This window comes from Artemia sp. Qi Xiang Cuo, chromosome 9 (assembly GCF_049724085.1).
Source record: "Artemia sp. Qi Xiang Cuo chromosome 9, ASM4972408v1, whole genome shotgun sequence".
Taxonomy (NCBI): Eukaryota; Metazoa; Arthropoda; class Branchiopoda; order Anostraca; family Artemiidae; genus Artemia; species Artemia sp. Qi Xiang Cuo.
In genome coordinates this window covers 52,489,150-52,513,828 of record NC_142802.1, presented here as the reverse complement: position 1 = coordinate 52,513,828, position 24,679 = coordinate 52,489,150, and the positions used below count along the sequence as shown (strand labels likewise).

The following is a 24,679-nucleotide window of genomic DNA, read 5'->3' as shown; positions in this document are numbered from 1 at the left end:
TTTTAAAAGGTGGAGTTACTTGTCTTTCCAGAAATAAGAAATAATGTCACAGATATAAATTCAAACTCAGAAAATACGTCACAGATATAAACCAAGGAAATTCAAGCTCAGAAATCACCCCCATGGAATCCCGAATTCTGGTAAATTTCGGGTAAAAACTATCCTACTCATTTTATATCGTTCGGACTCATATTCTCGTATCCTCTTCTCTTAATCTCATATTCCCATTCTCTTATTCTATCAGTTCTGATGTTAACTAATAAATGAATCTATTTTAGTTGGATGTCGAGCTGACGATGAATTTTCGACAGACACAGCTTGCCACAACGGACGGTGTATCAACCCTTGTGTCATTGATGACCCATGTGCGATAAAGGCACAGTGCTACCCAGCAAATCACCAGGCTAATTGTCGATGCCCACCTGGTACAGAAGGAGACCCCCGCGTGCGATGTACTGCCGTTGGTTGTCGGGTTCATGGGGATTGTCCTTAAGCTAAAGCCTATGTTGAGAAGAATTGTGATGATCCTTGTCTTGCTGATAACCCCTGTGCACCTACTGCAGAGTGTTTCGCTGAGGCAAATTCTACCTTATCTGTAGCATATCTCTCTCTCTCTCCCTCTCTCTCTCTCTCTCACTCTCTCTCTCTCTCTCCCTCTCTCTCTCTCTCTCTCTCTCTCTCTCTCTCTCTCTTTTAATTATAATGCTTTATATAGAATCAGCTAGGCATATATTCGAAGCACTCCCAAGGACAAAGACAATCCCTTCAGAAACAATATCTCTTCAATAAAAATAAACTCCTTCAATAAAAATAAAGTCACCCGAAATTGCCAGTTTCTCAATTTGGAGGTGGGTTTAAACTACCCAAAGAATTTTGAACACCTCTGGTTAGTCAATCTTAGTCAATGGCTGAGATCTAATAGATAAATTTAACAATTTAATTTTGTAAAAAATGGGATTTAGAATACCTTTTATTTAGTTGGAGGGATGGGAATCTCTGTTTGTTCTAGCTGATTTCTTGTCCTTCGATGAGAACCACTTTTTATTCACTTATACATTATTTTTTTTATAGAAACATTCTGCTGGATGTCGTTGCCCCGACAACCTTCCAAGCGGAGATCCAGCTATTGGCTGCGAGGCAACTAGTAGGGTTGAAGAATTCCTGGTTGTTGCTGAGCCAGAGTGTAGAGCAGGTGACGATTGTCCATCTCAATTTACTTGTATGGATGGCAGATGCAAACAATTATGTTTGGAGACTAAACCTTATCATGAGACCGCTCTTTGTGTGGTCATTAACAGTTCACTGTTTAAATCGATGGCGTGCAAGTGCAACGATGGCATGGTGCCAGATGAGAGTGGTGTTTGTACTCCAGGTTTGTTATCTTCTTTGGCTGATTTATTGAGGTTATTTGGGTAGGTTAGATGAACTAGGGAATTCCCCAGAAAGTATTTATTCAACCGTAAACGGACAACAAGGAGGACTCCATACGTCAAACGTCCCAAAACGTCAAACAATATAAGCATTTTTAAGCCAAATTAGGATTTGGAGATGACATTTAGCAAACTTAAAATTGGGTTTGCACAATGAACGCCTTTCAAAATCTGACAAAACATCCGAAAATGGGGTTAGGTATAGGATTTTGGGTAGGGCCACTCTATTGGAAAAACGATGGACAAACGATGGGCTTGCATATATAAAGATGGCATGATACCAGATGGAATAGTGTTTGTACTCTTTATATTTTTATGTTATATATTTTATATTTTTTATATATTTTTTTATTTTATATTTTTATATGACTTATATTTATATTTTTTATCTGTTTTATATAAAACTATATATTTTTTATTGGGTTTTATATCGCTTTTTTAAATTTTTTTATTGGGGTGAGCAGAATTCTGCGTCGGGTTGATGAACTAGGCTATTAGTACAAAATAGACACGATGGACGAAAGATGGGAACCCCTTGCAGATGTAAAGATGGCATGGTACTAGAATTTATATGTATATATATATATATATATATATATATATATATATATATATATATATATATATATATATATATATATATATATATATATATATATATATATATATATATATTCTAAACCGAGATAGAGTTGCACGAAAAGATATAGAGGTAAATGAAAAAAATTGTGATACCTTGGATGTGAAGGAAGATTTGTGTTGTGAGGAAGAACTAGCGACAGTAGTAAAAGGATTAAAAAATAATAAGGTTCCAGGTGCTGATAGGGTGGTAAATGAGTTTCTTAAATATGGTAGCTCTGAGGTTATAAATAAGTTACTGAAGATTATTATGATTTTTGAAAAAGGGGAAGTACCTAAAGATTTTAGGAAAACCTTAATTAAGCCACTTTATAAGAAAGGTGATAAAAGTGAGTGTGGTAATTATCGAGGCATTAGTCTGGTTTCTGTATGTAGTAAATTACTTAGTAATATGATACTTTTTAGACTGAGAGATGCCGTAGACAAAGTTTTAAGAGAAGAACAGTGCGGTTTCAGAAAAGGTAAAGGATGTGTCGACCAAATTTTCACTCTTAGGTTAATAATTGAGAAGTGCCTGAGTTGTCAAACGCCTTTGGTCCTCAGTTTTATAGATTATGAGCAAGCGTTCAATTCTGTTCATAGAAGAGCTTTACTAAAGGTTTATCCTTGTATGATATACCAGACAATTACGTTAAAGTGATTAGTGATATGTACGAGAATAACACTGCTGCGTTTAAGTTAGGAAATGAGGATAGCAGCTGGTTTTGCATTAAATCAGGAGCTAAGCAGGGTCGTGTTCTATCCCCCTTTATATGGATTATTTTGATGGACTTTGTCTTGAGGAGCACAGGAAAGGTAATGGGAGACCACGGAATAAAATGGGGAGGAAAAATTCTCTTGGACGTGAATTATGCTGACGATTTAAGCATCCAAGTGTGAGCAAAATGAATGGACTTTTATAGGTTTTGTGAGTTCTGGGTTTCCTGAATCGAAAGACCTAGTTTCCAGAAATTTCAACTACGTGAACAAAATGGCTATCTCAATATTTCTATTGGATGTTTTTGGGGAAAAGGTGGGCGTGAGAGGGAGGTTAGTTGCCCTCCAATCGCTTTCGACTATTAAAAAGGGCACTGGCCCTTTAAATTTCCAGTCGAATGAGCCTGTTTTGAAGTTTCTACGACAACGCCTTCTATAAAAAATCTTATATGCCCCCAGGGCATAACTTACAGCCCTTACCCTGAGGGCTGTGAGGGAGTGTCCTCCTCAAAAACATAATTTCTATCTGGAAATCAACTATGCTGAACAAAATGGCTATTTCAAAATTTTGATGGATCTGTTTTGGGAAATGGTGGGCGTGATAGGGGTGTTAGTTGTCTTCCAATCACTTTCGACTATTGAATGTGTTTGGGGAAATGGTAGGTGTGAGAGGGGTGTTAGTTACCTTCCAATCACTTTGGACTACTTAAAACGGTACTAGGCATTCCAATTTCCAATCGAATGAACCCTTTTCGAAGTTTCTACGACAACTCCTTCGATACGAAGGGCCCTGGTATGAAAAAAAAAGTAATGCATTGTGCCAACATCGTTCTTTACTTAGGCAGCACGATTTCGCTGCCTATGATTCCTTTTTCAAAGGCAGTTTCAACTATCGATGTTTTTATATATAATATTGGAGTTTTTTTAGCAAAGACAAAATAAAGTCTTATCCCGGGTATTTATATCAATTGACACCTCTAAATTTCTTCTTTTAGTTCAAATACTATATAATGTTGGCTGTACTGTTGATTCTGATTGTCCAGATACTGAAGCGGGCATTAATAACCACTGCAGATCTCCGTGCAGCTGCGGTAGGAACGCTGTATGCCTTGTGCAGAACCATCACCCAATTTGCTTATGTCAAGAAAGCTTTGCAGGCAATCCGCAAACTGGATGTTATGCTGGTAAGCTTAACTGATCTTAAATTTTCTATATGTGCCATCTATTTGCTGACAAATGAAAAGCAGGTTGTCCATGAATGGGGTCAGTAGAGGTCATAAGAAAGGATTTAAAGGAAATTGGAGCTTCATGGGAGTAGGTAAAGAGTGAAGCTTCGAATAGGTCTAGATGGCGGAGAATTGGTCTTGCAGTTAGCCTCAGGTGGTTTGGTCCTGTAGTGGGCTGTTAGTAGTAGTAGTAGTCTCAATTTCTATATTTTCCTCAATCTCAGGAATAATTTCCCTGGTGAAATTACAAGCGTAACGACAATAATATACTATTTTAAATATTTCAAAGTCTGGTATAATTTTGAAACTCTAAAAAGTTGTTTCATTTTTTAGATCGAAGCGAATCCTGATTCAGTCGATGAAAGATTAACCTTTTAAGTTTTTTTTTTTTTTTAAAAAAAAAATAATGTAGTGTGAGGGTAAACAATTCGTTTTTTGGGGTAAATATCTGTTGTCTTTATATAGATTCATGGGAATGTTTCTAGGTATTATAACCCGGTATAAATCCTTGGGTATAGATGTTTCCGGGTACTGTAAAGAAAACAAGAGAGCGATGTAAATGAAATTTTTAATTCCTAATTTAAATTTAAAATTAAAATTCCCCTAATTATCAGAAAAAGTTGCATTGTTGAAATTACAAGCTCACCAAAAGTAATATCTTATTTTAATCCTTTCAACAAGTTTAATCCTATTTTCGTCTAATCTAATTTAGAAATATGTTCCAATTTTAATCCTAATCGAAATTCAAATTTGGAATTATATAAGAGGTGTATTCATTTTAAGATTGAAGCAAATCTGTTTCAGTTGATGAACGAATAACCCTTTTTCTTTTTTCTGTATAAGGGTCGTGACTTGTTTTATCATGCCGAAAACCATAAACATCATATGTCACCGTAACACCGTACGTCGCCATGGCCGAGTCTAAAAGGGGCATTTCAGCCTTCTTCTAAAATGAGCTAGGATAAACAATCTTTTCCCTAGGAAATTTCCTTGATATTTATTAGCTTTACCTAACGACCTCGAGAAGAGGATTTATCAAGCGTGATTTTCGCTTAATTTTTCTTTGTCTGTGTAATGTTTTTAGTTTTAGTGTTGTGCATTCTTTTTCTTCTGTTAGGTGAGAAATAGGCTTTTCAGTCAATACTATTTAGTCCTAAATGTATTTCTTCTTCTTCTAATTCACAGCAGGCGGGCTATTCAGTTGGTACTATTTAGCCCTCTTCTTTTTGCTTCACTCTGTGGGCTACAGAGCTACTGTCTTGGTTGTCTCTTATTTATTAGATATTCTCAGATATCTTTCAGTAGATCTTTTGACTCAAGGAGTTCAAATATAAGATGATATATATCGATTTCTGTGCTCTGTGTGCAGGTATAGTTGGCTAGGCTCTGGCTGATAGTGAGATTTGTGGTGTTTGAAGCATTTTAACAGTTTACAAAGCAAGGTATGTTGTGCAGACGTCAGCATATTACATTCAAATAGGCAATGGTCAATTGTTCCATTATTCATATTACAATGCCTGCAAAGAGGGGACTGGGGAGTTGAACCACTTGAATTAGAAAACTTATATGCGAATGCAGGGAACCTTAGTCCATTTGTTCCAGAACGAATTCTATGATAAATTTTAGAGAGATACGTATTGGGAAAGGGGGAAAGGATAGGATTAATTTTATTAAAATTAATATCTGATAGCCTCCATCGGTAAATATCTCTAATTGGGATTGGTCGCCCACTTGGCTGGTCAATATTTATAGCAGTTTTTGCTATTTCATCAACCTGATGATTACCACTTATGCCAGAGTGGCTAAGAATGTACTGAAAATAAGTTTTTATGCCACTTGAAGCAAGATTATCAATAATACTGTGACAATGATAAGTGTCAATGTCCAACTTATATTGAGGAGCTGAGGCCAGCAACTCAAGGCTTGATAGAGAGTTGGAATATATGATAATATTTTTGAATTAGCACTCAAGGGATGGTTTTCCATAAGGTGTTCTAATCCCATGATTATGAAATTTAACTCAGCAGACATTATAGATAAATTCTTATATAATCTCTCACCCATTGCAATTTTCAGGTGAGGAAGGGAAACGCCAGTTGCAACCTTCTCATTCATTTTTGACCCATGAACAAATATTTGGAAGTGATTTTATAGGTAATTGTATTAAGTTCTGCAAATTTTTTCTGGACAAAAGCAATGGGGGTTAAATCTTTATTCCACTTTGAGAATTCATTATTTATTATGGGACTTGACCAATTCCATGGGGGGGATCGGGGAAAGTGGGTGCAATAGACTTTGCTGGTATGGGGAACTTCTTCTGAATATTGGCATACTCATCTGGAATGCCTCTATACATGGCTGGATTTCTTAACCAATTATGTAATGTGTGTGAGCTGTTTGATTCAATTTTTGTAAGATGTTTTGTCAAGAGAAACCTACGTCTCTCCCTTATTGTTGTTAATCCACTCTCCATAAGCAAAAACTTTGTGCTTGTGGGTTTCCTATGAACAAATATGACACGCATTATATCATTTTGCATTGTTTCAATTTTTTGCATCTAGATCTTTGTTCATTTAACATAGAAGATGATTCCATAGTCAATCCGTTGTCTGTTATGAGACTTATAAAACTGGATTAAGACTTTTTCCTGATATTTTCGTGGCGCTAAAAGAAGTCTGTTACATATATTTGTTTTTCTATAACATTTTTCTATTATGTTTGAAACGTGGAGGTGGAAATTAGGTTGTTTGTGAGACGGTAAACCTCGGTAATAATTATGATTATATTCTGAAATAGTTATTTCATTTAGATTTAGCTTTGCATTAAAAATGTTTCGCTTCTGGTGAAATTGGATTATTTTTGACTTGGTGGGTGCAATAGGTAAAGCTGAATGTTGAGAGAATTTTTCAAACTGGAAAAGCGACTTTTGCAGATTTGACTGTGCTATCTGAAAGGTGTTACCAGATGACCATAGCATCAGATCATCAGCATATTGTAAATTCGTGTGGGGTAGGTTCATGTCCCAGAGATATAGGGCAAACAGGAGGCAACTGAGGACTGCTCCCTGAGGTAGGCCTTTGGTTATTGTCTTTTGGGGTGAAGAGGCTGAACCGACACAGACGATGAAACTTCGCACTTCTATGAAGGATTTAATAAAAGATACTAGCTTAGGGGGTACTCAAAGGTTTGCAAGTTTGTGTAAAAGGATTTGGTGGTTCACATTGCCATATGCCCCTTCAAAATCTAGGAAAGCTGCAACTAGGACATTATTTTTTGAGAAAGATTCATTTATTGCATTTGTTAGCAAAATGAAAGCATCTGTTGAGGAATGGTGTTTCCTGAATCTAATTTGAGTAGGAGCGATCTTATTATTTTTTTTCAACAAACCAGAGGAGTCTGATATATCAGTTTCTCAATTATTTTCCCCATCACAGGAGTAATCATTATGGGCCTATAAGACTCCGGGTTATCTTTTGTTTGTTTTTTTTCTTTAGGATTGGTAGGAGCGACGAACATTTCCATATATTGGGGAACCTAGAAGATGCCCAAGCGTGATTATAACAATTTAGCAATTCTTGTTTGTATGAAGGTGTGAGATTCCTTATCCATGTAGAGTGTATATTGTCGTAGCTGCTGCTAGTTTTGGTTCTAATATGATGTAGTGCATTATTCAATTCCTGGATTGAAAATGGGTTAGTTATGTACTCGGATCCTGGCCATGGTTGGTAATGTGGGCTCATAGGAATTGGGGATAGTTTGTTTTGATTAATTGATGTTCCCTTATTAATAAAAAGGGTTGAAAATATGTTAGGTTTTCCATTGTCATTGTCATAATGGGTATTATTATGTATAAGCTCATACAGGAGTGGGTTAGGGGAAGTCTTTTTCCCACAGATGTGGCTTATGACTTTATGTATAATTGGCTCATTTGTTTCTCTGGATAGATTATTTGCAAAATTATTCCAGTATTTATATTTAGCATCTATTATAGTCCTTTTTAGATTAGATTCTGCTTGTAATTTTTTTGAATATGTAGTAGGTGATGGTTTTTTTATGAATTCTGTCCTAGCTGCCTTTTTTATCCTCCATTTATTTAGGCACTCATTTGTCCACCATGCTTTAGGAATTTGTTTAAGGAATGTTTTCTTAGGTGTTGTCCTGGGGATAGCATGATTAGCTGTATTTATTAGTAAAGATGTCAAGGCTTCAGGATGTTTGTCAACTGTTGTGTTAGAAATGCATGAACTTTGGGTGAAACTTGTAATTTAATCATTTAGCTTATTTTGGAACATAGACAAATTTGATTTAGTGTTGATATATTTTGAGGTATGAGATAAAGTTTCAGCAGGTTCATTTAGGGAGCAAACTATAGCAAAGGGGTTAGTAGATTGACTATCTTTTTTAATTATGAAAATTTTATTCAAAAAATAATGACACAATTTGTACGTTAATTGTGGAAAATATGCCACTTTTGGGGTTGAAGTATGTGTTCAGGTTTCGAGGGGCAGCAATAGCTCATTCATTATTATTTGAAGTCATATGCTCAATCAATTTACCAGCTTTATTTGATGGTTTATTCCCCCACAAAAGGCTGTGGGCATTGAAATCTCCACAAATAATGATATGTTTTAACATATTAGAATTATTTATATAATTAAAGAAATCCTTGGCATCTGTAGTTTGGCCATTAGGGTTATAAAAGCTTATTATGTAGGTTTTTAAATTATTCGGCCAAACACTGATACCAATTACATCAACATCATTTGCAAAATCTGGAAAATTGATGCCACAAAATTTTATATTATTTTTAACGAATAAAGCTACCCCACCTCCTTTTCTCTCTGAAGATCTATCCTTTCTGAAGATAGTATATCCCAGAGACTTAATTTGTTGATTTTGGGTTAAATGAGTTTCCTGGAGGCAAGCAATATTAATGGAATTATTATTCATAAAAGATATTAGTTCATTTAGCTTATTTTCTGTGAATGATCTTACATTCCATTGGAGTATTGATATATGTTGTGTTGTTGATTTATTCTTCATATGGCTGTGTATTAATGTTCAGCTTTGTTAAAAGTAAAGCAAGATCTTTTTTTGCTTGAATGAGCATATCATCTGGGATGTAGATTTTTTCAAATTCTGTAATGATTTTTGTTTTATGTATTTGATGTTTTCTCGTATGTTCATGGCCTGAACTGCATTACAGTTTAGAATGAATAAGCATATATTTGGGTATATATTTATGGTTGTGCATCCTGTTTGTCAGTTAGGGGATTGATTCCTGGTAGTGTTTCTGGTTTTTTTCTTCTTGGGAGGGGGGGGCCAGGCTGACCTCATCTCACCGGACAAAGAGGCTTGTTGGCGTGGTGATTCCTTCTGATAGGGATTTGAGCTAGGGGGCTTAGAAGATGGTGTTTTATATGGGGTGCTTGATGCATTGGGGGCTTTTACTTGGGGGTTTTGGTTGGTTTCATTACAGGCTTTATTTGTTATTGTTTGGCAGCATTTTCTTCCATTGATGCAAAGGGGTATTGGATGGCCTTCTCTGTTGATATTTGGCGTGTTAGAGCTCTTTTCTTGTATGCAGGGCATCATGATTTATTTGTAGATTCATGTGGGCCTTTGCAATTGATGCATGTAGGCTGAGTTTTGTTGCAAGTTGTCAGCTCTTTAGGATGGAAAGCTTTACAATTACTACACCCTCGGAGAATTTCATTGCATTTGTTTGTCGTGTGTTCCAGTTTGAGACACTTCTGACACTGGATAGGCTTAGGTTTGAATTCCTTGTGTGGTTTGATTTGCCCAAATAGGAATAATTTTTCTGGGATATTAATTTTTTCCTTCAGTGTGAATAAGAAGGATCTACTAGTTTTTAGGCCATTAGAGTTAGGTTTGCCAAGTTGGGTAACAACCTCAACTGGGATTGTGTTTCCAGCCCTATCTCAGTGGCCTTCTTTTAACTCCTGAGTGGATATCTCTGGGGCAACATTATAAGCTACTATTTTTGTTGGTGATTGTTTTGGGTTCCAATTAGATGCAATAATTGGGGTATTCAGAAGGGATTTTAGGGTAATTATTGTATCTGCTGATTTCTGATCTTCTACAGCTATTAGCAGAGATCCATCACGGTTAATATTAAGAGAGAACATTGATTTTAGCAATTTAAAAATTGCAACTCTTATTGCAGTGATCATTTTTATTTCAAAGGGGGTAGTAGGAGTAATTTTAAGGTAAATTCCTAAGTTTTTGGAGGGAAGATTTTGGGCAGGGAGAGGGGAAATGCTTTTGATTGGGGAGATTTTTTTCCTTTTTTTAAAGCTTCAAGAGAGGACCTCTTGAAACCCATTATCATCATTTATGGTTACATTAGCCCCTACACTTATCATTGTCCTATTCTTCGAATTGGAGCTATCATTTGAACTTTGAGATAGTGTGCTTGACCAGCCAAGATGGTTATCTTTCACTATGGCACTTTCACTGGAATTTGATTTGGGATCTGGTGGGACTTTTTTTTTTGAAGGACTTCTAAACATCTCCTATTTGAAAAAGCTGTAAACAAAAAAAAAACAAAACTAAAACAAGAAGGGATAAGATAATAATATCAAACCATCGGCACCATACTAATGAGAGGATAAACAATACAGCATAGCTCGGAGGATGAGAGGAACAAGATTGGTTTGGTACAACTGCTGATTAGAAGCGATAATAATTCACAAGAAATATATTTTAATTTTCTTATAAGGTTGCTGTTGTATGTATTAATTTTATATATGGTGCTTTAGTTCTTCTTCTTCTATATCAAGCCGCTTTGGCACTACATAGTCAGTTTCATATGCTAAAGGGTTAAGCTACGTTCCATAGAGTATAACCCTTCATAATTGAAAAAGTCCATCCGCACTAGGCTAACGTTAAAATCCCTAAAACATTAGGAGCATCGTCTAAAATCGTTATAATCATCATAAACACACTATTTAAAATTAAAAATATGGAATGGAGATGAAAATTTAAGCTCTGATGATGATCTCATGTGATGAAAAAACGGCGTCAAAGGCGTTTTAGGTACAGTTTATATTTTTTTTTCAAAAGTTTATTAATTGCTCCTCCAGAACCCCCACCCCCTTGAATTTTTCATAACATTGCATAATCTTGCATAACATAAAGTTATGTGGAGATCTCGAGCCTGTAGTGCCTACGGTATGGACCAAATGTGCTCCGTATGGCTGAATAATGTAACTTTAAGTCTTAAGTTACGCTAGTGTGAACGGTATAGTGTGTAGGCCCCATTATTAATGCCGTACCCACGGGGGGGGGGGGGTAGTGGGTTTGAACATCCCCTCTTGAAGTGTTTGTCTGACTCGTAAAAACGAATATACAAAAAAATTATGCGTTTTTTGTGCTTTTTGTGTAAAACCCCCCGAAAAAAAAATCCTCGATACGGCCTTTACCATTATACTCAACTATTTCATTATTTTAAGTTGATGACACATGAGTATCATGCTATATGAAATACTATTTCAGTCGGTTGCTGTGGTGACGGGTATTGTGACTTTGACAAGGCTTGTCACAATGGCAACTGCGTAAACCCGTGTTTGGTTTCTGACCCTTGTGCCCCAACTGCAGAGCGTTTTGGAATGAATCACGAAGCTGGGTGTCGATGCCCTATTGGGATGGAAGGGAACCCAGGAGAAGGATGTTTTGTAGTTGGATGCAAGTGAGATTTGATCCCTTTTATTTATTCTAACCTTTAGTATCCTCTTTTAAACCCTTTAGTCTTTCTATTGGTGTACAGTACTTAATAATAATATTAAAAACAAAGAAATGAATATAAAGACAACAAATGGGTCTATGGCCAGTAAATAAAAACGAAGATAACAAAAAAAAAGTCGAACAAATATTTCGCACGTATAGAACAAGGCGTCTTCAGCGTAGAAAAAAAAACTAAAACCAAAAATATGTATAATACTAAAATAGACTAACATAAAATATGTAGTAATTGTATATTATATATTTTATGTTAGTCTATTTTAGTTATATTTATTATTTTCTAGTTATATTTTTTAGTTTTAGTTTCTAGTTTTTTTCTCTACGCGAAAGACACCTTGTTGTATACGGGCGAAATATTCGTTTGATTTTTGTTGGTTCTCTTCGTTTTCATTTACTGGCCATAGACCCGCTTGTCATCTTTATATTCATTTCTTTGTTTTTGTCATGGCTGGCAGTTCGGCTTAAATCTTTTAATATTAATATTATGTTTAATTGATTGATTTCATTGGTTAATAGTAATATTAATCTAGTCCAGACTATAACCAGACTTTAATCCAACTTGTAGATAATTATAAAATTACGCACGATTGCGATTCCAATAGTTTTTACTTGTTTATTAATATTTTATACTGTAATATTTTTCGAATTTCTCAAGTTTGTTTTCAAAATAGCAGTTTTACTTACAAGACTAATCGAAATCGTAGTTACTATTCCGGAATCAATTTTGAATCAATACAAATGTCAATTTTTTCTCACTGGAAATGATCTTATACCAAGGGCATGTCCAGGATTTTTGTTTGGGGGGTTGCAAAAAAACCGTACATAACGCATGAAAATTTGTTTCTATGCATTTTATTCCAATTTTAGGAGTCGAACCGATATTTTTTTTTTATTTTTTTTTTTTGGGGGGGGGGGGGCTCGAATCCAGTACCCCCCCCCCCTATTTTCGGTCTTGTCTACAACCCTTATATGTTGGGGATGGGATGTGTCTTTTATTGCATATTCTGATAATATCATTTTGTTGAGTCATTCTAAAGCTAGTCTAATTAAGAATTTTAATTCCCTTTTCTAGTAAGCATACTGCTGTCAAAGTTAAAATCCCAGCTGAATGAATTTGCGACAGGATTATCTCATTTTCGAATTTTGATACTGTTGTTTATCTGGGGCTATTTTATATTCTGGCTCAGTAAATAAAAAGTTCAAATATGGATAAAACCTTTTATATGACAGTGATAAATTTCACCAAAAAAATAATAGATATTTCAATCAGATATGCAGTGACTGTCATCATTAAACATACTGATGTAATTAATACTGATGACGGTCACTGCATATGTGACCGAAATATCTAGTATTTTTGTGAAGTTTATCACTATCTACAAAAAATTAAACAAGAAAAACGGGTTTTAATTTCTATAAAGCAGTGAATACAACACATTCAATTAAACACAAATACTCCGAATATTTCGGCGCCACATCCGGGAGCCTTTCTCAACGGAAAAAAAATTCTTACATAAACATAAAAAACATACTAAACAAAAGAAAAGAAAAAATATAAATAAATAGGAAAAGAAAACTCACATATTAAATAAACAAACTCCATTCACTGCCGTATACAATCGAATTCTTATATTGACACACCTTCTCACAAAATATAAATTGAAATCCATAAAAAAAAGGGAGTATATTTATGCTTGAACTAAAACAAAAAAGGTCAGCTAACCCCCGGCCCATAACCCCTAAATAGATCTCACAGGTTCATCACCCAATGTTTGAATTATAAATTGAACAGATTCGTTTGCTTGCAAGCTTAGCAGCAGTTCGTTTACCTTTCCCAGCATTTAACCCAGTCTGACCTTTGTCCGCAAGGTCATCATTCGTATCCGAAATATTATCAAAAATAGTACTGGTTGAAAATTTTACCTGTTTTTTAATTAAACTATTATAAATCGAATTGATCCTAAAATCCCCTTCATCTCTATTGATACTAATACCCCCATATATTATTTTTTTTATTTCTATAATTACCCTGAAGCTTTGTAAAAGTCCTACAGACGTATCTACTATTTTTGTTTGATCAAATAAAATACTGTGATGAGAAAAATTATAAACATGTTCTGCAACAGCTGACTCAAAAGTTTCCGGTGTTTATTTTAGAGCGCAATCTATTGCATTCTTGTGTTGCTGTAGCCTATTTAGTAAAATCTGTTGTGCTCTTCCCACATAAAATTTACCACAAAAACATGAAATCTTGTATGCTTCCTTTTGAAAGTTTCTCGGTCCCGGGTATTTCTCTTTATTTAACAACGAGCTTATATGATGTCCTGATTTAAATACTGTAGTTATATCATTTTTTTTTAATTCTCTTCTTAATTTTTGTGATAATATTGGGATAAAAGGCAAAGTTATGTAATTTGTTTCTTGATTTGACCCATCTTCTTCTAATATTTCTGGTTCCTTCAACTTTTTTCTCCTTTTTTCAATTATTTGAGAAATCATTTTTCCGGAGAGCCATTACCTATTAGAATATCCTTAATAAAAATTAGTTCATTGCTTATGTATTCTGGTGATGCTAATTTTAATACCCTATCAACTAAAGAAATAACCACCCCGCTTTTTACCTGGATCGGATAATTTAATGTGAAAGACAAGTAACAGTTGTTATTATTCGGTTTACGGTAAATTGAAAACGCTAGTTCGTTATTATTTCTATGGATCAAAATATCTAGAAACGGTAACTTATTCTCTGTTTCCTTTTCAATTGTAAAAATTAATTCTCCTCCCAGATTAAAATTTAGGTTTTAAAAAATATGTCTCTATAGCTAATTTAGTCAGAATAACTAGCAGGTATACTAATTATTTCACGTTTAGATATAATTTTTACCATCAAATTAGGGGATTAGCAATGGGAGGGCCTTTAAGTCCGTTGTTAGCAAATATTTATGTAGAGTATGTAAAAAATTTAGCTATAGAGACATATTTTTTAAAACCTAAATTTTAATCTGGGAGGAGAATTAATTTTTACAATTGAAAAGGAAACAGAGAATAAGTTACCGTTTCTAGATATTTTGATCCATAGAAATAATATCAAACTAGCGTTTTCAATTTACCGTAAACCGACTAATAACAACCGTTACTTGTCTTTCACATCAAATCATCCGATCCAGGTAAAAAGGGGCGTAGTTATTACTTTAGCTGATAGGGTCTATAAAGTGACATCACCAGAATATATAAGCAATGAACTAATTTTTATTAAGGATATTCTAATAGGTAATGGCTATCCAGAAAATATGATTTCTCAAATAATTGAAAAAAGGAAAAAAAAGTTGACGGAACCAAAAATATTAGAAAAATATGGGTCAAACCAAGAAACAAATTACATAACTTTGCCTTTTATCCCAATATTATCACAAAAATTAAGAAGAGAATTTAAAAAACGTAATATAAACACAGCATTTAAATCAGGACAAAATATAAGCTCGTTGTTAAATAAAGGGAAAGACAAGGTACCGAGAAATTTGCAAAAGGGAGTATACAAAATTCCATGCTCTTGTGGTAAATTTTATGTGGGAAGAACGCAACAGATTTTAGAAAATAGGCTACAGCAAGACAAGAATGCAATAGATTGCGCTCTAAAACAAAACACCAGAGACGTTTGAGTCAGCTGTTGCAGAACATGTTTATAATTTTTCTCATCACATTATTTTATTTTATCAAACATAAATAGTAGTTACGTCTGTAGGGCTTATAAAAAGCTTCAGGAAAATTATAGAAATAAAAAACATACTAAATAGGGTTATTAATATCAATAAAGGTAAAGGGGACTTTAGGATCAATTCGATTTATAATAGTTTAATTAAGAAGCAGGTAAAATTTTCAACCAGTACTATTTTTGATAATAGTTCGGATACGAATGATGACCTTGCGGACAAAGGTCAGACTGGGTTAAATGCTGGGAAAGGTAAACGAACTGCAGCTAAGCTTGCAAGCAAACGAATCTGTTCAATTTATAATTCAAACATTGGGTGATGAACTTGTGAGATCTATTTAGGGGTTATGAGCCGGGGGTTAGCTGACCTTTTTTGTTTAGTTTAAGTATAAATATATTCTCATTTTTTGATAGATGTCAATTTATATTCTGTGAGAAGGTGCGCCAATATAAACATTCGATTGTATACGGCAGTGAATGGAGTTCGTTTATTTAATATGTGAGTTTTCTTTTCCTATTTATTTATATTTTTTCTTTTGTTTTGTTTAGTATATTTTTTATGTTTATGTAAGAATTTTTTTTCCGTTGAGAAAGGCTCAAGTATGTGGGGCCGAAATATTCGGAATATTTGTGTTCAATTAAATGTGTTGTATTCACTGCTTTACAGAAATTAAAACCCGTTTTTCTCGTTTAATTTTTTGTAAATGGAAAAGCAGTGTGGTCTAAGAAATTATTTATCACTATCTATTAAAAGGATTTATCCCTATTTGAACTTTTTATTTATCGTCATGGAAAGGTAGTGTGGTCTCCGAAATTGTATAATTCTGCTTCAGCTCGGGATTCGAAGTGGATGCTAATTTTAAATATTCAACAGCAAAAAAAATAGGAAGGCATTTGGTTCAATAATATGGCTTTGTGGTAGTACTAAATTTTAATTTGGTTTTCCGATTTGCTTTAGTCGCAGTGAATTAGTTTCGAGGTTTAAATTAAACTGCAGTTGGAATTACCTAACATTAAGATATATAACTTTTACCATAAGCCTGAGAATATTCTCTCTATGCGTAACCTTTCCCCTTTTTTCAGAATTAGAAAATGCTTGAGGAATGAATTATTTTGTTTTTATACCATAGGTTTTATTCAGTTATGTTTTAAGCCTATTGTAAATCGTTCCTTTGTTCTATTTTAAATACTTTTCGAATTTGAGGGAAATTAATAAATAATAAGTAAGATAAGAAACTAAGGTTCAAAAAAGTCTTTTGTAACTAAGGAAATGGTGAAGTAGGTACTTTTTATTCGATTTTCCAGCAGCTGATAATGGCTTTAAAGTCGATAAGTTTTTTCTCTTTCTTTTTCTTAATCTTAGTTCTGTCGGCTGCTTGAAAATATGAACATAAATTTGGTTTAATTGCAATAAATAATCATGTTTCAGGCATAATTGGATTTGAATGATAACTTTTTCCCTCTCATTCATACTGAAAATATCCATTCTTCGGTCGCCTAGTTCCTTTTTTCATCATCTTCAAAAGTTGTTAGTCTCCATTAATTCGGAGACTTAGGCATGATTTTGTAATTTTTACAGGTCTGATCAAGACTGTCCAGAAGAAGCGGCGTGCCGCAATGGCAAGTGTGTTAATCCATGTCTTTACGACGAATGTGGACCCAGAGCTGAGTGCTTCCCTGCAGTGCACCGTGCGAACTGTCGCTGCCCGCCCGGCTTTACCGGCAATGCGAAGATTAGATGTGATCGCGTCCCAGTCGCCGAATTCACAGTGGACTCCGATTGCCCGTTCAAAGAGGCGTGTGTTAACGCCCTTTACGTGGAACCGTGTGCCACTCTTGATCCTTGTCATAACACAGCTGTGTGTCGATCTGTCAATACAGTGCCAATGAGGCCACTTATTAGCGCATGTCCGGATGGATTTATTGCAGGTGAAGAAGGTAGTTGCAGAGCATTGGCGCCAGTTGTGGATGGATGCACCTATGATGAAGAGTGTCCATCTGATAAAGCTTGCATTAATTCATAATGTAAAGATCCGTGCAACTGTGGACCTCACACTGTCTGCCGTGTGGAGGAACATCAGCCTATTTGTCAGTGTGCGCCCGGCTACGATGGAGACCCCTTAATCGGATGCTATTTAGGTACCCCTTTTTGTTCTTTTTTTTAACCATAGAATTTGTTGTGTTTTTAGGCACCTGGTTTGAAGCGTATTTTGAGTGGGTTCGACAAAAATCGTTTTCAGGTTCTCCGTCTATAACCCAGCCAAACTTTAAAGTGTTTTTATCCAAGTGTGTTGGACACGGCTTATTCAATATTGTAACGTGCCAGAATAACATGGTTGATCACGGGCTCTGAGAAGAGCCAAACCCGTATTGATACACTTCACTCAAACGATAATCTGCACAACCCGTGTCGAACTCCGTGTTGGATGTGGATGGCCTGGAAACAGAGCTCTAGATGAAAGACTTCATTTTGGATACATTTCTGCCAGTTTATTCGGGAGGGACCTGAAAGTCAATTTGAATTGGGTCTTTTCCCTCCAGAAGTAATTATTGTTATCTATAGATAGATTTAGATACCCGTTTGAGTGACTGTATATACAAAAATGTTGTTCTATTCCAGTTTCTTGGGCTATAATTAGAAAAAGTTTGACATTGCTAAAGCATGTTTCGCAGATGAAGGATGATATATTGCCAAATATCGTCCTTTTTGACCGTACATCTGGGGTCAAACAAAAAAACTCTTGGGAGGGTAATTATTACTAATTATTATTGGCAATAACTGCCAGGAATCAGTAATTATGGGTGGAGTCAAAATTCTGTTCAGTGGATTTGATTTTCCTCAATAAATTCCAGGATTTATTATTAGTTGTTTTGCCAATAATACTCAGGAATGAATGGTAAAGTTTGGAAGGGGTCAAAACTAAATTTGGGTGGGGCCTGTTCTCCTCAATAACTACTTTGGTTATTATTTTTCTTTTTCTTTTATATTTTATTTATGTATTATCATTTTTAATTCAGTTATTTATTTATTTTTCTATATTTTTTATTTTGTTATATATATTTTTTTTTTCTATTATTATTATTAATAATATTAGTATTTATATATATATATATATATATATATATAGGATATAGTTTATCTATTTTTGGTTTATTTATAATAGTTTTAATCAAATAGTTGAGGTTTATGTAGATAGTTAAGTTAATAGCTAAGTAGTTACGTGGAGTTTCGCGCGATCACAAACCTTCGTAGGTTTTCTCTAGCGTGAAAGTGTTGTTTAATTTATTTATTTGTTTATGAGTGTGGATTAATAAACTTATATGAACTTAACTATTGCCAGTAATAACCAGAAATTAGTGAATTTGGACGGGGTCAAACATCAATTTAGGAGGGTCTATTCTATACGCTAATTCCAAAAATTGCCATTATTTTTATTATGCTCGAGATTTACCGTATTTTCTATTACGATCTTTCGGGCCAAGAACTCTAGCGTTTGGAGAAATGAGGCATAAAGTGGAATTTCTAACAATTTAGTTGTTTAGGAGGATAAGACATAAGGACAATATACTGCCTAATGCTTTTGCATTGGGAATCAAAATTGCCTAATATAATATTTCATATGGATATATTCTAGGGTTTTTCTGTCAGGCCTTTTTTTTACCGATAATAGTTAAAATATTTAATTTAATTAGACTATAGTATTTTGATAAGTTCTAAAAATTATTTATGCGCTTCTAATTTTATACTTCTTGGCCTTAGACTGTGACTATGATCTATTACTGTTAACGTACTCCTTTAAAAGTAATTTCTTATCTTTTGTATTTTTTTCTGATTTTTATTTCTTCAACTATTAATGCTGATTGTTCACCTTGCCTACCACTCTTAAGCATGTTGTCTTAGTATCTGTATTTCCTTCTTGTTCTTTATTCTTTGATCAGTTCTTTGTTCTGTCATTCTTTGACAGTTTCATGACAAGATTATCGGCTTCAATGGTCGTTTTTTTTTATTCTTTTTTATTATAAAACACCTTGTGACACAAGGCATATCGTTTGCCCAATACTCCACTAACCTTTTGCCCAGTTTAATACGTGTTTCGCAAATATGCGAAACCTTCGCTTGAAGGAATCAACACCTGTTTTTGGTGGCAACCAAAAACATGTGTTGATTTTACACTCTCCGTAAGTCCTTTTCAGACGCGGCAGCGCTAAAGAAAAAATTCTGATGGTTATAAATTTATTTATGGATAGACATTATTTACTAATTCATAATAGTTCTCTCCTGCCCTCAGCTTCAAGTAATCTTTCATATTTATTTACAGGATGTTGATTTTGATATTTCTACCTTTAGTTTTACTGTTCACTTTTCTTCGTTTTTCACATTTTCTATTTGCTGACTTGCTTCTGTTTTTTTTTCATTTCTTGTTTTGTTTTTCGTTATAATTGTTTATTCATGCAAAATTTCTATTTCTTTCAGTTAATAAATAAAAAAAAACAAGTTTTTTTTTTAACTGAAAGTAAGGAGCGACATTAAAACTTAAAACGAACAAAAATTATCCCGTATATGAAAGGGGCTGTTTCCTCGTCAAAACTTCGCTCTTTACGCTAAAGTTTTTTATTGTTTTAAAAAATAAAGTTGTGTGACAGATTCAAACTTTAGCGTAAAGAGCGAGGTATTGAGGAGGGGACAGCCCCTTTCATATACGGAATAATTTTTGTTCGTTTTAAGTTTTAATGTCGCTCCTTACTTTCAGTTAAAAAAACTTGTTTTTTTTATGTAATATCCGAATGTAATTAATGCAGCTTTGATTTTGGCTCACCGTACATGACTAATTAAAACGAAATTTGCATATTAATTTTACTTTTTTTGGCTAAATGGCTTTCTCGAAATTTTTTTTCTGACGTAACATACGAATTAACTTACGTAACGAACTTCTATATTCGTATGTTTTATTACGTATATTAGGGAGTTTGCCCCCTAGTCGATACCTTGCTCTTTACGCTAAAGTTCGAATTTTGTTTGAATCACAAACTCCTGAATCACAAAGGCCGGTTAATTAAAATAGATAGCTCTTTTGAAAGTACTAAAACAAACTTTAGCGAAAAGGGCGAGGTATTGACTTGGGGGCGAACCCCCTCATATACGTAATAATTTCTGTTTGTTTAAGTTTTAATGTTGCTCCTTATTTTCAGTTGAAAAAACTTGTTTTTTTATTTAGTTTCTGATCGCTTTTTAAACAATGCTGGGAAATCCGGCGCCCCCTTCATAGAAATGTCCCTTCTCCCAAGGAAACATCCTCCATGGAAGGATCCTCCCCAGTAACCCCCTTCACCGACACCCCCCCATCAGAAAAAAATCCCTCCAGAAACGTCTTTATGCTTCCCATTAACCAAAACTACATGTAGACAATGGGCAAAGTTCATAACTTCCAGGCCTTTCCCTGGCAAATGTGGGGGAGCAAGTCATCCTGAAAACGCAGTTATTAAATTTTCGACTATGCTAAATGAAATGGCTATCTTCAAATTTTGATTGGGTGACTTTAGGAAAAAAATGTGCGTGGGAGGGGGCCAAGTTGCCCTCAAATTTTTTTGGTCACTTTGAAAGGGCACTAGAACTTTTAATTTCCGTTCGAATGAGCCCTCTTACGATATTCTAGGACTGCTGGATCGATAAGATCACCCCTGGGGAAAAAAAAAAAAAAATAATAATAAACACGCATCCGTGATCTTTCTTCTGACAAACAATACAAAATTTCACATTTTTGTAGATAGGAGCTTGAAACTTCTGCAGCAGGGTTTTCTGATACGCTGAATCCGATGGTGTGATTCTCATAAAAATTCTATGACTTTTTGGGGGTTTTTCCCCCTTTTTTCGAAAATAAGGCAAATATTCTCAGGCGCGTAACTTTTTATAGGTAAAACTAAACTTAATGAAACTTATATATTTGAAATCAGCATAAAAATCTGATTCAATTGATCTATCTATTGGTATCAAAATTCCGGGTTTTTAGAGTTTCGGTTACTATTGAGCCGGGTCGCTCCTTACTTACAGTTCGTTACCACGAACTGTTTGATTCCATTTACAAATGAATAGCTTTTACAAACTTCAACCTATATTTGTACAAGCTAAAGTTCACGGAAAGTTTTGTTTTAAAAGGAACTGAAGTTTCCGACAACCAGTATAAATATTGGACAACACCATCACTTGGTTGCCAGTTGTTTACCAGACGCCTCCTAAGAAACAATTGGCTTTTGAAAGATATTTTTAATTGTGAAATAACTGTTTGTTTCAGCAAAAGGAGTTGACATCTTTACTTTGTTGCGATTAGAGTTACAGCAAATTTTACAATCTAGGAAACATGTCAGCAAGTGGAAATGTGAAAAGATGAGTGGAGAAATATGAACGGATTGCAAATTTTGAAGCTACAAGATCAAACCTCCGACGATGGAAAAATTCAACTACCTTAGATTCTGACTCGGCCCCATTTGAAAAAGTAACTGTGCAAATTCGCAAACAACCAAATTGTACCTCACAATTTGCATGAGGTATGAAATACCGAAAAGAAGGGCCATACGCTGGCGCGAGAATAGATAAAATATTAAAAAAAGATGGCACCTCTTTTAAACCTCCGAGTACAAACCTCCGGCGATAGGGCAATTCAACTACTCTATATTCAGACCTCTAAGTTGAGTTTTTCGATATCAAAATTATTTATTTGTTAAGCTAGTGTTTAAATTCTTGTAGGTTTGCGTTTGATATGTTCGTTTTTTTAAGATATATTGTTTGCCTTTAAATTTGGACATAAAAAGAAAAAGAAACATCTTACGTTTCGAGATTTCTTTTGGCTGAAGAAAGGATCAAAATTTTGTGCTCCTCAATTGGTAAAAGTCTTAATGGTTGGAATGGAAATTTACTTTTTAGAAAATAAAATTGCGAATTTCTCGCTCTGTGATCAAAACGGCTGAATATTTTATGCTTTAATTTCTGAGCCCCTCCCCCCCCCCCGACACGTTTTTCCGATTTGTAAAAAGCTAACAAAATGAATATAAACAGATTTTTGATGGGTTTTTTAAAGTTTGTTTTCTGTATATGCAAAAATCTGAATGGTTTGTACGCAAAATTACCTTTCTGAGAAAATAAAATCAGTGGTTTCTCACTCTGCTATAAACACGGTTGAAAAGTTTACACTTTATGTCTGATCCCCACGCAAAAACACCAAAGGTTTGTCTGATTTGTAAAAAGGTAAGAAATGAATATAAACAGATTTTGATGGATTTTTTAAAGTTTGTTTTCTTTAATCCCCCTCCCTAAAAAAAAATCTTTTATAAATCCCACCCCACCAAAAAAAAAATCTAGATATAACCCTGATAGGCTCATCAACATTAGTTTCCCCTTAAAAGGGGTGCACACATCTCGAAGGTATTACGGATTGACCCCAACTCGTAAAGCAAACCTCAACATCCCCAGAGTTTTCAAAAATTATTTTAGTGTTCGCCGCCCCCTCCCCAACTTTTTTGGCATTCGGTAAAATTTTCGCTGAAGGCGAAAATTTTGGCAGAAATTTTGCAAAATCGGCCGAAATTAAGCAAAATTCTTGATTTCTGCAGAAAATTTGGTATAAATCAGGTAGCAATTCGGTAAAATTTACGAAGATTCTCCCCCAATAAAATGATCCTCAGGACGCCCCTGGTCAGACGCTAGCAATGATAATTAGCCTTAAATCCCGGCAATCGGGGGGGGGGGGCTGAACTTTTTAGTCATAAAATGAGCAATTAGTATTCTATTATTAATACCTTCCCAGCCTAAACAAGACTTAGCATCTTACTTATTCATCATGAACCCTACTCCCAGTCTATGTACCCCGTCCTTCCTGCCCGAGCAAACAAATTCTTTATCACCTAATTTCATGCTTCCTACCCCTGGGAAATGAGTCTATGAAACTCCTAATAAGTCCAGTTCGAATCGTCTGAATTCGTCAGTCAAAATGTCGATACGATAGTAATTTTTTAACGTCGTAACATTCCAAGTTCCAATTTTCATGTTCTTTAAATCACTGAAATTATTTTGGCCTCAGGAAAAGCAATTATCCCGGATACCAGTGCAGGACGAACATCACATATCTTCTCAAGTCTACACCAAAGTGCTTAAAGCCGGCTTAGAACCGGATAGCAAGAAGTCCCTGGGACTTCTTGCTATCCATGGAGGTCCCTGGGACCTCCATGAATGGAGGCTTTGTGCAATCCTGAGCCCATCTTGGTCACAACATGGTTTTCAGCACTTGGTGATACTCTTCTATCAATAAGAGTCGAAATCCTGCAGGAGTAGACAAGAGTAGACAATCTCAAGCCTATTACATCCGACTCATTATATATCCATGCCTACAAATATTATGCTACTACGGGGAGGCAGCCCATAGTAGATATAATTAGCTAGGAAGAGGTTTTTCAGCCCGAAGACGCCCGTCAAAACATACTAAGTCCAGAAAAATTGTCCATTAATCAGAACCCCGTGTGAATGCTGCGTCATTTACTAGGCTATAATTTCCTCGAGGGGCGCCACTCCTCAAGTGGGAACAGAGTTGACCGCAAGTTCCCCAGTCTTGCAGGTACCCCAAAAGGGTCGACGCACCCCTTTGCAGAGGCCGTTGTCCATAGACCTGGATCTTACGCCCTGCCGCAGTTGTCCTCATATACAGGATCCTCCCGCGATGGTGTTGTGCATCACCATGCAATTTAACCCACTACTGGGAGAAGGTTTGTAACTCATGGGACTTGTGGACCCTATTGAGTGTACATTTGAGGGGCCTTTTTCCTCCTTCGACTGTATTTATGACCCTGGGTGAGGATGCCCAGTTTCTATTATGGACCCCCAGGGACAAGGTTCCCCCTTGGTCCCTGCCTCCTATGAAGGTACCCTACATATCTGTAGGGCGTTCCCCTATCGCCACCTGGGGACACGCTGAGTGGCCTGGGGGAGGCCAGGAGCATAATTTAAAACAATAAAGCCAATACAATAAAATCAGTTATTAATCAAAGTTTTTATAGCCAGTCATAAAAACAAAAAAATTGAGAAAACAAGAAAGTCCGTTTTTATTAGTTCCCCCTTTCCAGACGATCAGCTTTCCCTCCCCATCCGTTATATAAATCTCATTATGAGTGCGATCAGGGATGAAGCTTTAAAAGCGACAGTAATTTAGCCAAAATTGAACTTTCTTGTT

General features: G+C 35.2%; 1 protein-coding gene across 4 annotated transcripts in view; it reads left to right on the top strand.

Moving 5' to 3' along the window:
* The first annotated feature begins 270 nt into the window (after nucleotides 1-270).
* The window catches only part of LOC148948788 (uncharacterized), a 42,128-nt gene continuing 17,719 nt past the window's right edge, over nucleotides 271-24,679 (top strand). The window contains exons 1-5 of one of the 4 annotated variants that reach the window (XM_089094695.1): nucleotides 271-1,372; nucleotides 3,761-3,949; nucleotides 11,510-11,702; nucleotides 17,044-17,603; nucleotides 21,816-22,443. In XM_089094695.1, the coding sequence (XP_088950821.1) occupies nucleotides 1,222-1,372; nucleotides 3,761-3,949; nucleotides 11,510-11,702; nucleotides 17,044-17,488 (978 nt within the window). In that variant the 5' untranslated portion in view covers nucleotides 271-1,221 and the 3' untranslated portion in view covers nucleotides 17,489-17,603; nucleotides 21,816-22,443. Of the gene's footprint in view, nucleotides 1,373-3,760; nucleotides 3,950-11,509; nucleotides 11,703-17,043; nucleotides 17,604-21,754; nucleotides 22,444-24,679 lie in introns of those variants that run through there. The other 3 variants (XM_089094694.1, XM_089094696.1, XM_089094697.1) reach the window with 3 other exon arrangements.